The sequence below is a fragment of the Populus nigra genome, chromosome 1, assembly GCF_951802175.1.
Source record: "Populus nigra chromosome 1, ddPopNigr1.1, whole genome shotgun sequence".
In the NCBI taxonomy this organism is placed as follows: domain Eukaryota; kingdom Viridiplantae; phylum Streptophyta; class Magnoliopsida; order Malpighiales; family Salicaceae; genus Populus; species Populus nigra.
Window position 1 is genome coordinate 49,781,321 of NC_084852.1, and position 18,199 is coordinate 49,799,519.

An 18,199-nucleotide genomic window follows, 5' to 3' on the forward strand; every position below is an offset into this window, starting at 1 on the left:
CATATTGTTAGTAGGAATGAATATAGTTCAAAAAAATTATTAGCTCTGCAATACAAAAAAGAGTTGCTGCAGATTACTTAGATGTAAATTAACTAACATAAAACAATTTGGGTTTGTATCATAGTTGTCATATCCGACCAGGATAAGGATCTAGCACAATTTTAAACTTGAATTAAGGATTTTAATAAGTCAATCTATAAGTTTATCCTCAAAAAACACCATTTTAATTATTAAAAAAACTGAAATAATATTATTATAAACATCTTTAAAATTGACCCAATCAAGTCTCATTCAAGCCTGGTTAAATTAAGGGTTGACTCATCGAGTCACTTGTGTATTACTAAGTTAATGTTTAATATAATTTGAAAAAAAAAACCACTTGGGCCAAGCTTTAAGCTAACCATGAAGTTGGATCAAGTCTAATAATTACATTTTGCATTATTAATGGTACTTAAAAAAAAGTTTATAAACCTAAAAGAGAGAGTTGTAGCTCTGAGTGTTTTTTTCTCTTTCAAAAAATATCCAATTTGAACCTCCCCTTTGTAATTAAAAAAATATATATTGAAAGAGAAGCAAAACTCAAGTTGAGTCCAGGTTGAGTCCAGGATTAGGCATTAACTAATAAATAATTCAAATTAACTGGAAAATAGCAATTATTTTTTTCAACCATGACTAATCTAATTTTAATTTTTCTAATGACTAATGATGAGCTATGTTAGATCAAAAATCATATTGTAATAAAATTTAGAAATGTCCGCTAAATTTTTTGAATTGACTTCTAAAAAAAGTAATCTTGTTGAACTGATGAATATCTAAATCGTTAATTTATGGCACAACTTCCATTAATTTTTGAATTGAGATTCTAATTAATTTTTTAATTAGAATCTCATCGAGACTATCTTATAATTTATTCAAACTCTTTATTTGGTAACAAATTGATTTTAATCTGGATAAATCAACTATAAAAACAGCATATGTGAACATTCTCTTCTCTATATGTATATTCTTTCAAAGTGATTTTTGATAATGGCTTCCAGGAAATTATTTGCTACTGCAGTTCTCATATCCAGATATGTTTCTATTGACGGTTGCTATTTTTTTTTTAACTATAAATATATTTCTGAACGTGATTCATGGGCGAGGGGAAATTTCTAAAAAGCAAACCACATGGTTACTATATTTACAGGAGAAGTGCAAATCAAATTGCCCACCGCGTGGATTTCGTACAGGAACTTGTGTGGCTTTCGATAATCATCCTGTTGCAGATTGTTGCGGAGACAATGATAAAAAAAAGCATCCAATCTATGGGATTGTTTTTCCATTCCCATGATCACCTCCACCTTTACTAGCATTTTCTTGGATATGAGTATCATATTTGACAATGCATCGTGTGTATCATATGATATGTGTGCGGATAATTTTTTAAAAAATAAGTAGTAATAATAATAATAGTAATAGTAATACTGGTAATGATGGTGATAATAATTATTATTATAATACGTTAAATATATTTTATATATTTTTATTATTCCAATTGTAACTAACAAATAATATTTTTTTAAGTTAAGTTTGGGTTTAGGTTTGAACTATGAAGGTTTGTAGTTTTTTATAGGTTATTTATGGGTTTTTTTTATAGTAAAGTTGTTCTTAATTAGAGTAGAAGTCTTGTTTATGAGTCGATATTTTATAAGATAGTTTATTACGCTTTGAATAAGGCTTGATTTGAGACAATTTCCCAAACAAGTGAGTTTTTGTATAGAGAAATTAAACTGTTAGCAAAAACTTTCTAGTTACTGTCTATTTGGTTTCAGTTTTATCTCAAAAGCATCTCAAAGCTATAGAGGAGGCCTACTTAAAAATGGTTTTTGAATTTAGAGAGAGATGGGGCAAGAGCGTACTGAATTTGGATGTTTAACCATTAACGGGAAGGATAATAGTGAGCCCTCGATGGGGGAGAGAGATCGATGCTAAAACCAAGCCTCTAGCCTTCCCCTAATAATAACCGAAAGCCCTAACAGTTTCCATATTTAATCAATTATCAACCCTCCAAAGAAAGGCGGTCCAATTTGGGTGTTTATGGTAGCAGGAATGTCCCTTTATTTTCCATATAGAAAATTAGGTTTTTTTTTTTTTTTTGGAAAACCATTTTCAATTGGTAAGGGAAGATTTGATTTGATCAGTAGTTTAAGCACTGGGATAATTCTGACTCATTATTAGCAATGGGAGAAGATAATTAACTCTTTGAACCAGAGCAAGGGAAAAGTCAATTTAATTTCCCATATGTTAAATTTTCAGGAATTTCTCCTAATGAAGGAGACAAGAAAACTTCTTGCAAACTACGGCAGCACTTGAAACTTCGTGAAATCAATCCTTTTTTCCTTGTTGAAATGGGTTCTTTCTAGTTTAACGCTGTTGTAATTATTTATTTTCTTGCCACAAAGCATACAAGAGTCGAAGAAAGGACGAGGCACTCGAAATAGAGAGGCATTGCCCCAACACATCACGTAATTCAGAACAAGTACAGTCAATTTTAATATTAATTTCTTATTATATACATCCCTAGTGTAAGAATCTTTACAATCACCACGCCTCAAATTTTCTTATTATACACAGAAATTAGCTAAATAATCAAGAGTTATTCCATGGACCTCTTTCGGATTGTAGAAATAAATAAATATCAGAATTCGAAAGGGGAAGAAAGAAACAAGAAAAGAGGAGGCCATCATACTCAACATAGGTGAGGGCCCAAAAAGGGATTTGAGTTGGGACCATTCATCACACCATTTACAATAAAAGACCGACCAATTTGAAATAGGGCCTAACAAAACATGCCCAACTCAATATGAATCGGCAGAACCAGACTTTTAATATATAAAATATATATATATATATATATATATATATATATATAGTTAATTAAATATTAAATCCAAGTTAAATTTTATGTAGCAAACTGAAGTAAGTTTAAGTTTAACTGCTGCCATGTACAACTAGCTAGTGTTTTTTGTTTGTACATGTAAATATTGATGTTGGATAGATATAGGCTGTCCAGTGACCCCTTGCGAGTTACAATGTGGATCTAGCTCTAGTTACAGCAACACTTTTCTTTGAACAAAAACTTGCGGATTCAACTCGTTAAAAGACTAAATTTAAATCCTAAGCCAAAAACCAAAAAGAATATCAGTTCTTAGGTGCACCTTGCCTTATGTCTATGTGATCCAGGGCTGTTGAAATTTTAATGACACCTCTATTTGCAAGAGTATTTAAATTAATTTTCTGATTCCATCATGATAACAATAAACTATTTGATTCCCTCTTACATCTTGTTTTTTTAAGGCTGTGTTTATTTTTAAATTTTAATGTGTTTGTTTGTAATTATAAAAGTCTGTCAACGGAAAACACTTTTCAATTAAAGAAAAATTTAGCTTAGTTTTCAGGAAAATGTTTTTTTTTATTTTGAGCGGAAAACACTTTCTGGAGTTGTGAAAAATTTAGAAACGTCATATTATTTGCTGATTATATCAAATTTGGTTCTCAAACTTTTGATTGCTATATATATTTTGTTTTTTAATTTCTTCCCTTAAAATTTAATTTTTATATTAATTTTGTTTCTTATTTTTATAATTGTTATTTGCTTTTCCCTTATCATTTTTTAATTGAATTTTTTTATCTATCAAATTTGGTCCTCATTCTTTTGATTGGTACTTATTTTATTTGAAATAATTTATGAAATGCTAATTATTATTATTTTAATTTCTTCATCTTTTAATTTTTTTATTTTTTAGATTTGATTTCTATTATTTTAATTATTATTTATTTTATTTGAGATAATTTATGAAATTATATTTTTTTTTCAATTTCATTATCATTCAACTTTTTAATTTGTAAGATTTGTTCCTCATTATTTTAATAAACTTGAAAAAAAATAAAACATTAATAAGTTATTTTCCAGCTTATTTTTCATGACATAACCAAACACTGGAAAGTGTTTTCCAACTTATTTTTCATTACACTACTAAACATCATAAAATAATTCACTTTTCTGGAATTCACTTTTCCTGAATTCACTTTCCAAAATAAAACTACTTTCCAGCAAACAAACGGGGCCTAAGAGAAAAGTCTTGTTTAATAAATCATCATTTAATACTATGATCATTAGGAATCTTAACTGGTCAATAAAAATTATATGGTACAGGACTGGTTACACAAAATGAAAGATATTATTACCCCTTAAGCATCATATCTAAGGTAAATTGTATTGCTGATTTTATCTTAAATTGCTAAGGGTTTGTTGTATTATGCTACCGATAGTCTGCTTGTAATATTCATGACTCTAACATCATTGAATATTTAACTATGGATACTTCCAACTGTAGCGTTGGTAAATATTACATAGCAAAAAAAAACGTATGGTATTTCTAGCTCTGGCGTCAGTAAATAAACCCAAAAAATCAATTTAAATCAATGCAAAAAAAAATGTATCGTATACCAAACTTGCATTTCACAATAAAAATCCACATACCAATTATACAATGAAATACCTAAAATAAAATATGAGAGACCTACAAATAAATTAAAAAAAATCATGAATTTTTTTGAAATTTTCTAATATCAGAAAAACTATTTTTCTAGATATTAAGTAATAAGTTAAAGGGTGTGGGTGATTCATTGTTCACCCACACCCAATGCACTGTGGATTATAACAGTAATCCATAATGCATTCCTCTTCTTCTTCTTCTTCTTCTTTTTTTTCTCTTTTTTTTCCAACTTTCCCCCTTTTTTTTGTTTATTTTTTTTCAAAATTTCTTTCCTTTTTTCCAACTTTTCCTCTTTTTTTTTTTAAATATTATCTTTGTCGAATTTACTTTTTTAATATTGAGTTGGTTAAAAATTTTGCTTTGTAATTTTTTTCCTTTAAAATACTGTGGATTACTACGGTGTTTTTCCACATGGTTTTTCTATTTTTTTATTTTTTAAAATTATTTTTGTTGATTTTTTTTAATATTGAGCTGATTGAGAATTTAGTTTTGTAATTTTTTTAAAACATTGTTGATTGCTATAATGTTTCTCCACATGAATTTTTTTGTTTTTGTTTTTTTATGATTTTCTCCGAAATTATATTTTTTGATTTTATTTTTTAATATTGAGTTGATTAAAAATTACAGTTACAATATGTGAGAAAAGCAATGTAACTTTTTTCACAAATTACTGTGAATTGCTAGTGTTTTTTCCTACATGGTTTTTTTCCAGTTTCTTTTGTGTTTTTTTTTTTGTAATATTTTTTTACAAAATTATCTTTGTAGATTTTATTTTTTTAATATTAAGCTGGTTAGAATTTAATTTTATAATAAAGCTTAATCATGTGAGGAAAGCATTGTAACTTTCCTCACAAAACACTGTAGATTGCTAGAGTGTCTCTCAACATGGTTTTTTTTTCTCCTGTGATTTTTTTCAAAATTATCTGTCAATTATTTTTTAATATTGTGCTGATTGAGAATTACAATTACAAATCATTACAAATAAGGATAAATCATGTGGGGAAGCACCATAGCTTTCATCACAAAATACTGTAAATTGCTACAGTGTTTCCAACATGGTTTTTTTTCTTGTTATTTTTTTATATTTTTTTTCTAAAATTTTCTTTCGATTTTATTTTTTTAATATTGAGCTCATTGAGAATTGTTTTTGTAATTTTTTTCTTTAAAACACTATGAATTATTGCAGTGTTTTCCCATATGATTTTTTTCCAAAATTATCTTTGTTGATTTATTTTTTTTAATATTGAGTTGGTTAAGAATTATAATTACAATAAAACTAAATAAAAAATGTTGTAGTTTTTCTCACAAAACACTGTGAATTGATACAATATTTGTCTAAGTGGTTTTTTTATGATTTTTTCTAAAATTGTCTGTCGATTTTATTGGAGAAAACACTGTAGTTTTTCTCACAAAACATTATCAATTGCTACAATATTTTTCCTTATGTTTTTTTCTTCCAGAATGATCTTTGTTGGTTTTTTTTTAATATTAAGTTGGTAGAGAATTTAGCTTTGTAATTTTTTTTGCTTTTTATTAACAGAAAAGCTAAATCATGTGGTGAAAGTCTTGTATCTTTCCTCATAAAATATTGTTGATTGCGACAAATTATTTTGTTCAGTCTCTAAATTTTTTATCACCAACACAACTTTTTTTTCTATCGTGAAATATTGACTCCTTCATACCTTTAGTTTTTATTACTTATTTAGCACTGATTCATAATTATAATAATAATAAATATATTTATTTTATAAATTCACGGCAACACGCGTGCATACTATGTCGTCAAAATAAAAATAAATGGAACATAAGGACAAGCCATGAGGGTGTGTTTCAAAACACACCCTTAGCCCAAAATAAATTGGGCTGGCCGGGTCTGAGACGCAGGCCCAGCCACCACTGTTCTCTGTTTCTTCCCCCCTACAAGGACGATGTAGTTATAATTCACAGCAACAGTACCAAATGAATTAGATTGCAAAGGAAGAGAAGAAGAGACTTACCTGGTTGCTGATGGAGACGAAGTGTGCTGGCGGACCGATGCTATTCCTCTCTTCTGTTCCTTCTTTGTTCCTCCTTCTCCTTTCTTTTGTTTTTTAGCTTTCTGTATATTCTCTATTCTTGTTCCTCCTCTGTGTTTGTCTCCTTCCTTGGTGCTTGGAAACGAAGCTGAAGACAACGGTGTGCTTTCGTTTGGCTGGTTCCTCTGTTTTTCTTTCTGTCTTCATCCTCCTGTTCTCTTATCTCCTTGTTTTCTTTTCTACTCTTTCTTTTTTTGTTTCCTCTCTCGCTCTGTTCTTTTGGTGCTCTCTGTTTCTGTCCAACTTCCAGTGTCTATGGTCCCCTGTGTTGTCCCCCCCCCCCACTCTCCTCGGCGTGGCCTTAAAAGCCAGAGAAAAGGACTATAATTGTTATATGGAAAAAAATAAGGACTCAATGAAAAAAAAGAAGAAGAATGATGCAAATGAGAAAAATGCTCAATGAAAAAAAAGAATAATGTAAATGAAAAAAAAGTGTGAAGTAGTTCATTGTTCACGATCCAAATATTATTTAATGATTTACAGAGCATTAATTTTATGAAACTAAACTACAAATATTAAATAAAAAAACAAAAAGACACTATAAAAAACAAAAGGATACAAATGAAAAAAAATCTAAAAAATTGACAAGAACGAAAAAAAAGAAAGATGTGGTTGACTCTTTACATAAACATTTTTCCACCTCAAATCTTGTGCTGTTTTTGATAATAAAAAATGCTAGGCATGCGTGAGTGGGAAGGAATAATATCTTTACACTCTTTTCAGTACCCCAGAAGATATTTAAATATTATTTTAATATATTTTAAAAAATAAATTATTTTAAAAAATATCACATATATACGACGCTATCTAGATAAAGGTTACGTGTTCATACATACATCCCTTCCTTTGAATTTTGAAGGGGCGCGTGTTCGTTGCGTGCAAGAATCCCTGTAACTATCAACTTTTCCATGTGCATCGAAAGTTTCAAAATCAGATTCCGTTGCCAGGAAAATTAACGCGTAAGAGCAGCCTGCTTTAGATTTCTTCTCTCGTAATTAGCTTTATTGACATTTTTATTATTATTTTTTTTGTCTTTTTCACATCAAACCTTGAGAAGTCTATATAAGATAACTCTAGTTCTACAACTTCACTTTTTAAAATATATTAAAATATTTTATATTTTAGATATTTATATAAAATATATTAAAATTTAGATTTTTTAAAAATATATATAAATATATTTGTCTAAAAACATAAAAAAAGACTTGATTTTTTAATGCAATACAAGTCTAGTACAAGATTTAACAAATAATTAAATTTAATATAAGATTAACTTCCCTTTGTCACATGTATGATTTAACAATCAAAATATTTTTATTGTCGGTGTCATTATTGGACCCACTGAATTTTTTAAGTTTAATTTTATTATGAAAAAAATTCTTAAATTTATACGGATGCTTTCCATCCTCATCACATTGACTAAAATATAATAAAAAAGTGAGCTTATTCAAAATTGATTAAAGTATAAAATGATATAAGACATCTCTCTCTCTCTCTCTCTCTCTCTCTCTCACACACACACACACACACACACACACATATAAGTTTTAATATATTTTATATATAGGTTGCTCATGGGTATCATCGCCAGCATCAAGAGTGTAATTTCTATATCATTCAACGAGTATATATTATTAATTTTATTATGAAAAAAATTCTTAAATCTATACGGATGCTTTCCATCCTCATCACATTGACTAAAATATTATAAAAAAATGAGCTTATTCAAAATTGATTAAAGTATAAATTGATATAAGACATATCTCTCTCTCTCTCTCTCTCTCACACACACACACACATATATATATATATAAGTTTTAATATATATTTTATATATAGGTTGCTCATGGGTATCATCGCGAGCATCAAGAGTGTAATTTCTATATCATATATTATTAATTAATTAAGCACGGCATATACATTTTTTAAAATGCTATTTTTTTTAATTATTATTATTAAGAGGACATTAAAAGAGAATTCTAGATATGAAAGGAAGAAGAGGAACATTACTAATTATTTTACTTTATAGCTAGCTTCAAATGCAAGCAAAAACACAAAAGTTTTCAGGCGGTCCAATGTACATGCATGGTGGGTTGAATTTGTTGCCAAATCAAGCCATGAAAAAGACATGGTAATGCAAATCAAGCATTGTTTCTTAAGAAAAATGCATAAGACTATTATTCCCCCACTATCGTTATATATTTCCGTGTCGCATTAATAATTAATTATAGGCCCCACCCCATGTGCATAGAAGAGCAGCACCACAGAAGGTTAATTCATGGGAAAAGAAGATTATTGGGCTTAATTAACGATAACATATTTATTGATTGGGGAAACTTCATGTTTTTAATTTTATATTATTTTAGATAAGGTATTGACTGTGGAAACCTAATCTCCAACAACAGATCTACAAGCAAGGAGTCTACATCGTCGGAAAAGTAGTCTACCTGTGCGAACAGATTGTAAAAGGAATCCGAATGGGATATTTTCTGCAATTGAGATCTCAACTTGTTTGGATCATATATAATAGTGGTTAATCACAGTTGAATCTTGATCAGCTAATCAAGTATTTTAATTAAACTAGCTAATTACTACACAAATCAAAAATCATACATCTTAAAGTTAAATTTAATTAAATACATCAGGCCCCCACGAAGATACGAAGAATATTTTCTGAATTTTTAGAAGAAAATACTATAAGATGTAAGAAAAGTCCAAGGAAATTTATTGGCTTACCAACAATAAATTAATATATCCACCGACAGTTTTTTTTTAATTTTTTATCACCACCTAAGAAATCAATGTCTACATGTCGTTGTGGCTACGGTCGTGCCAAGAAAATTCAAGGAACCGTGTCTTGGCTTCCAAGCCTCTCCGTCACTGCATAAATCATAGCTTCAAAGACTAATTCCCATGCTTAGAACAGTGAAAAAAATTGGAGAAAAATATGAATCTTTCAAAAGCTATAGCACTGGCAGCCTTTTTCTTTGCATTTTTTCTTCGAGGTACTCTACCATTGGCTCATGGTCGGTCAGCTAAGTCCAACATTTTATAATTAGACAAGGTGTCACTAAGATGACACTGGTGTCCGATCCTCGGATGGCCGCCACCTTCGCTAGGCTTCACTTCCATTAATTTAAATATATATTTAAATTTATAATTAATATAATTTTTTTTAAAAATCTAGTATCTATGTTAATAATAAAAATAATTATACTTGAATTAAATCTGGAAAAAACAAGAATATTTCAGATGAGAGAATCAAGGATTATTTGAGATTAATTTTTCACTTACCAATAATAATTTGTTTATTTAAAACAAATTTCCAGCATGTTTTTTTAATGGAAGTAGTTGTTCGATTTTTGCAGAATCAAGCCATCTATAAAACTTGTGATTCTAAAGATTTGTTGATTTTTATTTTCAGGGCTGTGATAGATCAGTTTTGTTGGACGACACTGATACTATACAGAGCGAAAAGGAAGCTAATGCAAACAACTACTCTGCAAGAGGTTTCGATGCTGTTGATAGAATGAAGGCCTTGTTGGAGGCTTCTTGTCCTGCTACTGTTTCCTCTTCCTGTGCTGATATAGTCACTATTGCATCTGAAAGATCTGTTTTTCTGGCATGTTAACATGATCCCCCAAACCCCTCCAAAATAAAATATATATAAAAAAAATTAAATCCCTTGTTTAATAATTCATAGCTTATAATAACTGAAAGAAAGAAAACTTGAAATGTGTTCAAGAGTTGAAAAGTACTACAAGTCCCTTGAATATGCGTAATTGCAGTCAGGAGGTCTAAAATGGACAGTTCCATCAGGAAAAAGAGAGAGCACAACAGCATGCCGAGCTGCAGCAAATGCTTTCATTCCAGCCCCTTTTGACACCCTGAGAGAGAGGTTCACTAATGTCAGCCTCAGTAACAATACTGATTTGGTCTCTTTACCTTGTAACTTTTTTTTTTTTCTGAAAAAGAAAACAGTACCCAGCCTCAACCATTCAATACTGTTAAAAAAGTAATTCATTTAACGACTTAAATTTTTAAGTTAAATTAACTCTTTAATATTAAATCAAAATTTTAATAATTAAATAGTTTGGAATTCGAGTCTGAACACTTTTTTTTTCTAATTAAATTAATAAAATTAAACACAATTAAGTTCCATGATCAAAAAGCTTCCACTCGAATAGATATAGATATGTTACAAATAATATGCGGTAAAGAAAAAATCCTGTACCTTTCAGTGCAAAACGAGAGGCGTGCTTCGATAACAGATCTTCATCCCACAACACCTGATACCTGTGACAGTAACTACTTTCTCCAATCTGCCAGTTGAACGAGAGGCCAGCTTCAGAGTGATCAAGAACTGTTTTCAACTCCTGGGGCAGATGATGTCATTGCGCACTTGTTAACGCTTTCAGTGCTAATCAAACATCTTTCTTTGAAAGCTTTTTGGAGTCCATGATAGGAACGGGAAATCTCAGCCCTTTGACAGGAACTGAAGGAGAGATCAGATTGAACTGCAGTGTAGTCAATGCAAACTTGGCAGCTGGGCTAGATAGTTTGCTTCATTGCTTGTCAGTTCAATTTGAATGAAAGGCTACATGCGATGAAGGACATGATAAGGAGCGATCATATGCACTGTAATAAATATCAGAGTGATGAAAACTTGATGTAAATTGAATATCAGATGGATTCTTATGTTTGTTTTTGTATTTAAAAGTATTTTTAAAAAAAAATCAAATTTTTTATTTTTATTTCAAATTAATATATATTTTAGTAGTTTTAGATTATTTTAATAGGCTTATATTAACAATAATTTTTAAAAAATAATAATGCTTTTTAAAATAAAAAACACTTTAACAAATAATTACAACTATATATTCTCAAACACCCCTAACATACCTGAATGATGCTTTTACTTTCAACTTAAAATGAGTGAAAAATACTAAAAAAATGTTTTTTTTTTCTTTTGAAAAAAAAAAAACCACTGCAATAACTTTCACAACTGGATAAGCCCAATTCAATATCAATTAAAAAAATTAAAAAAAATGAATACATAGTTATAACTTTTATCCAGATTTTCTGTTTTCGTATTCTTCTATGCAAGGGCAGAGGCAGGGGGCGGCTGGCAGGGCCCCGGCCCCTGCAAAAATTAATATGAATTGCTCATGATTTTCAAGTATTTACCATACGAAGAACTTTCAAATTTCTACGGCATATTTTTATAAAAGAACATTACTTTTAAAAATCTTAGTCCAGATTCCAAGTAAAGGCGTGTTCATATATATATATATATCCCTTCTTTTGAATTTTGAAGGTGCATGCATGAATTCGAATCCCTGTAACTTTCAACTTTTTTTCACGGGTATTGAAATCTTCCCTGTGCAGGAAAATTAACTCGTAGTGGCAGTACTGCTTTAAATTTCTTCCTACATAATTTGATCTGTTGACAATCTTTTTCTCCTTTTTGTAGACATTAATTTAATATAAACCTTCAAACAAGGTGTCTATCTAAGATAAACTATACTTCTAGAATTCCACTTTTAATATGTTTTACCCTTCATTAGCTAAACCTAAAGTTAAAACATCACTAAGAAAATCTTCATCATCGATCAAGATTGTAATTTAATCTTATTTAATCATAGCTATAAGATTTTATTTGAGTAATATCAAGACTTGAGTTGCAGGTCTGAATAAACAAATTAGCGAGTTATCGAGTTAAACTGGTGGTAATTTTCAGAAACAGAAATCTAGATAAGACTTCAAGAACAGGAACATGACTATTTCTTTCACTTTATAGCTAGATTCCGGATGCAAGGAACAATAAAAGCTTGCAAGGTGTGCATGCATGTCGGCTTAAATTAACTAAGAGTTTGCTATTAATCAAGCCATGAAAGATATATGGTAATGCACAGTGTTTTTACAAGAAAAATGTTTAAAATTACTGTTTCATGTCGCAGGTGGTCCCATTGGTAGAAATTAACTACATATGTATAGGCCCCATATATATGCATAGAATAATAGTGGCACAAAAGGCCTAGTCATAAAATAAAAATAAAAAAAATATTCTTGGGCTATTTGATAAATATCTACTGATTGAGGAAACTTCTTGCTTGTGTTTTCTTTATTAAGGTATTGATCGAGGAAATTTAATCTCCAATAACACTTTTACAAGCAAGGAGTTATATCATGCTTTAATGAAGGGGAAACTCTACCTGTCCGAACAAAAACTTGTAATAGGAATCCAAATGGCATATTTTCATTTCTTTTATTGTTTTTTAAAAATTAGCAGAATTTAAAGATAAATTGATAAACTCGCACAAACAGGGGGGAAAAAAAAAATTCAAGAAACAGAACAGTCAAGAAAAAAAACCGCAGTTCCCATCTGCGAGTTGTTAAAAAACTATAGGTGATGAGAACTAAGGTTATTTTTAAAAAAAATAAAACTTGCTGCTTTTATGTACCTTTAATATTTTACCATATATAAACCCATCTTAAATACCATAGGTGTTAATTATGGTTTTTTATGGGTTGTACTATTTCTTAAAATCTTTTTAAAACAATGTTATTTTCTTGAAAATTTTTAAAACATGTATTAAATGGGAAAGACACCCATATTTTATGAAATTTAAGATTGTTTAAATCATAATAATGGTAATCATTAAGTTGAAGCTCTATATATTAATCAGGATAGTAGAATTTAGATCCTTCTATTGAACTTTAGCTAAGCTGGCCAACATCCACGCAAATAAAAGTCAGGCATATTAAAGTTGAATTTAATAAATTTACTATATAAATTGTAGTAAATTCAAAGAACCGCGTCTTAGCTTCCAAACCTCTTTATCACTATATAAACTACAACATCATTGAGTTCCATGCAAGTTTTAACATTGACAAAAACATTTTGAAAAATGCATATTTCTAAGGCTATTGTTGCAGCTTTTTTCTTTGTAGTTTTGCTTGGAGGAACATTGGCTTGTGGCCAGCTTACTCCAACATTTTATGACCAGACATGTCCAAATGTGAGCAGCATTATCCGTGATGTCATTACGGAGACATTGGTATCCGATCCTCGGATTGGAGCCAGCCTCATCAGGCTCCACTTCCATGACTGCTTTGTTAATGTAATTACTTTGAAACATCTTATATTGCTTAATTTTATTAAACCATCTATCTAAGTTGTGATTCTCAAGTTTTTTATTTTATTTTCAGGGCTGTGATGGTTCGCTTTTGTTGGACAATACTGATACTATAGTGAGCGAAAAGGAAGCCGGAGGGAACAACAACTCTGCAAGAGGTTTTGAAGTTGTTGATAGAATGAAGGCTTTGTTGGAGAGTGCCTGTCCTGCTACTGTTTCCTGTGCTGATATACTCACTATTGCAGCTGAAGAATCTGTTGTCTTGGTATCTTAAGATGATCCCTCAACCCCCCAAATCATAAAATAAATCTCTTGTTGTCCTTTTCTAGTCAAAGTACGAAGAACACAAATATCATAGTTTATCATAATTGAATGAAAGAAAGAAGCTGAGATTTACTTAATTTTTTTCATGACTTTATGAAGGTTTGGACAAAAGGAGTTAAGATAGAAATACGTTAAGAGTTGAAAAGTAGTAATCCCCTGACTATGCATGGTTGCAGGCAGGAGGTCCAAATTGGACAGTTCCATTAGGAAGAAGAGATAGCACAACAGCAAGCCGAGATGCAGCAAATGCTTTCCTTCCAGCCCCTTTTTTCACCCTTGATCAACTCAGAGAGAGCTTCACTAATGTCAGCCTTAATAATAATACTGATTTGGTAGCTCTATCTGGTAAGTATTGTTTGTCAGGCTCGACTCTAACCTGTAAAACTCTGTTATAATTGATTCTCCTTTGATGTAATTTCCTTTTTATCTTCTCAGGTGCTCACACATTTGGAAGGGCAAAATGTTCTACATTCGACTTCCGATTGTTTGATTTCAACAGCACCGGTGCTCCTGACCAATCACTGAACACAACTCTTCTAGCAGATCTTCAGGAATTATGTCCCCAAGGTGGAAATGGGAGTGTGATAACAGATCTTGATCTCACAACACCTGATGCCTTTGACAGTAACTACTACTCCAATCTGCAAGGTAACCAAGGCCTGCTTCAGACTGATCAAGAACTGTTTTCAACTCCTGGGGCAGATGATGTCATTGCACTTGTTAACGCTTTCAGTGCTAATCAAACAGCTTTCTTTGAAAGCTTTGCGGAGTCCATGATAAGAATGGGAAATCTCAGCCCTCTGACAGGAACTGAAGGAGAGATCAGATTGAACTGCAGGGTAGTCAATGCAAACCTGGCTGGGCCAGATAGCATGCTTGTTAGCTCAATTTGAATGAAAGGCTATGTGCCAAGAAGCAGGTGATAATAAGCGATCATATGCGCTGTAATAAATATCAGAGTGATGAAAAATGAATACCAAATGGAGTCTTGTTGACATTTTTCTCACGCTAAAAAATGCATATATGTTAAGTCTTATTGATTCGATAAATTTATGATCCTTACCTCATTGTGATTGTGATTGAGTTTTAAATTAAATCAGAAAAAATATAATCCGAGAGTCTTGTAGAATCTATTCTAAACTTGGTTAGATTAACTTTATAAAACAATATTGTTTTAATAAAAAAATAATTTGTTTTTTTTTCCATGTTAACAGCTGTGCTAAAATTAATTGTTTTTAATTTTTCTGTGATCTTTTCTGATGTAATTGATGATGATATTTTTTACTCTGGTTCCATGTTCGATATTTTTTGATAAAAAATTATAAATATAATTTTTTTAATGTATTTTTATATATATAAAAATTAAATATCAGAGTAAAAACTAATTTTTTGTAATAAATATCAGAGCGATGAAAACTTGATGTAAATTAAATATCAAATGGAGTCTTGTTGATTTTCTAACATCCTAAACCGAATCATTATTTTACTTTCAAACTAAAATGAGTAAAAAACGTTTTTCTCTCTCTCTCTCTCTGTTTTTTTTTGTTGAAAAGAATACTAATGCAATATTTTTCACAACTGGATAAGCTCAGTACCTTAAAAGAACAATTCTTTTTTTATGCTCCGGAAGTTGATTTTCATTACCTTCTGGATATCGATCTAAGAGGTGCCTACCTCCTTCCTCGAAAACGCCCTGTCTATAGGCTGGGGCCTTTTCTTGCACTTGCAGGATGATAAATGTGGAAAGGAGCGTCGTTAAACTATCTTCAATATAATTAAAAAAATTTAATTAAATACACTGAAGAAAATCATTACATGTTACAGTGTTTTTCTACCCTTCTTCGTTGTAACAAAAATGCTCCATTTCTGGACCCGCGTGTCACCCCGAGATGCATTTGAGGGTTTGACCTAGTGATCTTGGTAAGGAATTCCTTGCCTTAGCATCCAGGTTCGATCCTTTATGTGTATTTTTGTCATCCTTGTGACACCTTATATGTTTACTGAGCTTGCAAAATGTTTAGTAGATCCAGGAACTAGTTGTAGTGCGTGTAACCTGATCCGGACACCTCGAGTTATATAAAAAAAAAGCTCCATTTCTGGTTATTGTTAGCTATTTTACCTAGAATTTTTTTATATAATAAATTATATATAGACTTTTTCAATGTATTTTTGCACATAAAAAAAATTAAGTGTAGATTAAAAAGATTATATATATATATAATCAAATAAATCAAGAATTATATGAGTTATTAAACACAAATTTTATAAATTGATTTCTAAAAAACCAGTTTTCATGAAATAAACAGTCCTTAGAATGTTTTACCTTTCATCAGCTAAACTTAAAATTAAAACATCACTAAGAAAATCTTCATCATGGATCAGGAATGTAATTTAATCACAGTTATAAGATTTTATTGCAGTAACAATTTGAGTTGTGGGTGAGGATAGACTCGAGAAAAGTCAAAATCTAAACTTATAAAAAGAGATATAATTTTTATAAATAAAAAAAACAGCATTTTCCATTTAACTTGGCTCAGGACAGCCCCAAATCAGCGAGTCGTGAGATAAACTGGTGGTAGTTTTCCTGTTCAATCACGAGAATCAGAAATCTAGATAAGACGCGAAGAAAAGGAACATGACTATTTCTTTCACTTTACAGCTAGCTTCCAATGCAAGGAACATGACTATTTCTTTCGGGTGTACATACATGTCGGCTTAAATTAACTAGGAATTTGCTATTAAATCAAGCCATGATCAAAGATATATGGTAATGCAATAATATTGTTTTTACAAGAAAAATGTTTAAAATTACTATTTCATGTCGCAGGTGGTCCCATTGGTAGAAACTAGCTAACTATACATGTATAGGCCCCATATGCATAGAAGAGTAGCTAGTGCAAAAGGCATAGTCATAAAATAAAAATAAAAAAAATATTCTTGAGCTATTTGATAAATATCTATTGATCGAGGAAATTTCTTGCTTGTGTTTTCTTTATTAAGGTATTGATCGAGGAAATTTAATCTCCAATAACACTTTTACAATCAAGGAGTTATATCATGCTTTTTTTTTAAAAAAGAGTGGGTATTCATATTAATTTACACATATCTCAACTTATCTTTTAAGATTTTAAAATTAATTACTATGTAAATCTATAAAAATAATGAGATTTATAATATTTAAATTTATGATTTTTATAGAAAAAATAAAAAATATGATCAATTAAGATACATTTCTTTAATGGAAATGAACTTTACTTGTCTTAACAAAAACTTGTAATAAGAATCCAAATGGCATATTTTCAATTCTTTTATTGTTTTTTAAAATTTTAGCATAGTTTAAAGATAAATTAGTAAACTCGTACAAAAAATTAAAAAATATTCCAGAAATAGGACAACCAATAAAAAAACTGAAGAGTTTTTTAAAAAATTAGATGAGAACTAAGGTTTTGATTTGTTTTTTTTTTATAAAAAAAACCTCTCAGATTTTACCTGTAATATTTTCAAAATCTTTTTAGAACAATGCTATTTTCTCGAAACTTTCTAAAACATGTATTAGACGGTAAAGACACTCATATTTTATGAAATTTAAGATTATTTAAATCGATCATAATAATGGTAATCATTAAGTTGAAGCTCTAGATTTATTCATTAGGATGGTAGAATTTAGATCCTTCTATTGTACTTTAGCTGAGCTTGCCAACATCCACAAATAAAAGTCAGGCATATTAAAGTTGAATTTAATAAATATACTATTCAACATTGTAGCCCTCCAACCTGTTTTTGTGATCACCACCTAATATCACTTGAGAAACATGTCATTTTCGACAACTATTCAATTGAAATTTTCAAAAAATTTTGAAATATTCTTTTTATTTAAATTAAATTCTTTATATTTTTAAATCGTTTTGATTTGTTAATATAATAAATAAAATTTTAAAAATAAAAAAATATTATTTTAATACATTTTAAAATAAAAAACATTTTAAAAATTAAATACTATACATCACTATCTCAAACACCCCCACCCCACCTCCGTATAGCTACTATTCTTGTTAAAAAATTCAAAGAACCGCGTCTTAGCTTCCAAACCTCTTTATCACTATATAAACTATAACATCGTTGA

General features: G+C 29.9%; 1 protein-coding gene and 1 pseudogene across 1 annotated transcript; both read left to right on the forward strand.

Moving 5' to 3' along the window:
• The first annotated feature begins 9,688 nt into the window (after nt 1-9,688).
• On the forward strand, nt 9,689-11,394 carry LOC133682811 (peroxidase C1A-like; annotated as a pseudogene).
• Nucleotides 11,395-13,471: 2,077 nt separating this feature from the next.
• On the forward strand, nt 13,472-15,125 carry LOC133693738 (peroxidase A2-like). Its single transcript, XM_062115028.1, has 4 exons — nt 13,472-13,737; nt 13,826-14,017; nt 14,253-14,421; nt 14,512-15,125. Exons 1-4 carry the CDS (start codon nt 13,525-13,527, stop codon nt 14,967-14,969), a joined length of 1,032 nt encoding a protein of 343 aa, XP_061971012.1. The 5' UTR covers nt 13,472-13,524; the 3' UTR covers nt 14,970-15,125.
• The last annotated feature ends 3,074 nt before the right edge of the window (nt 15,126-18,199 follow it).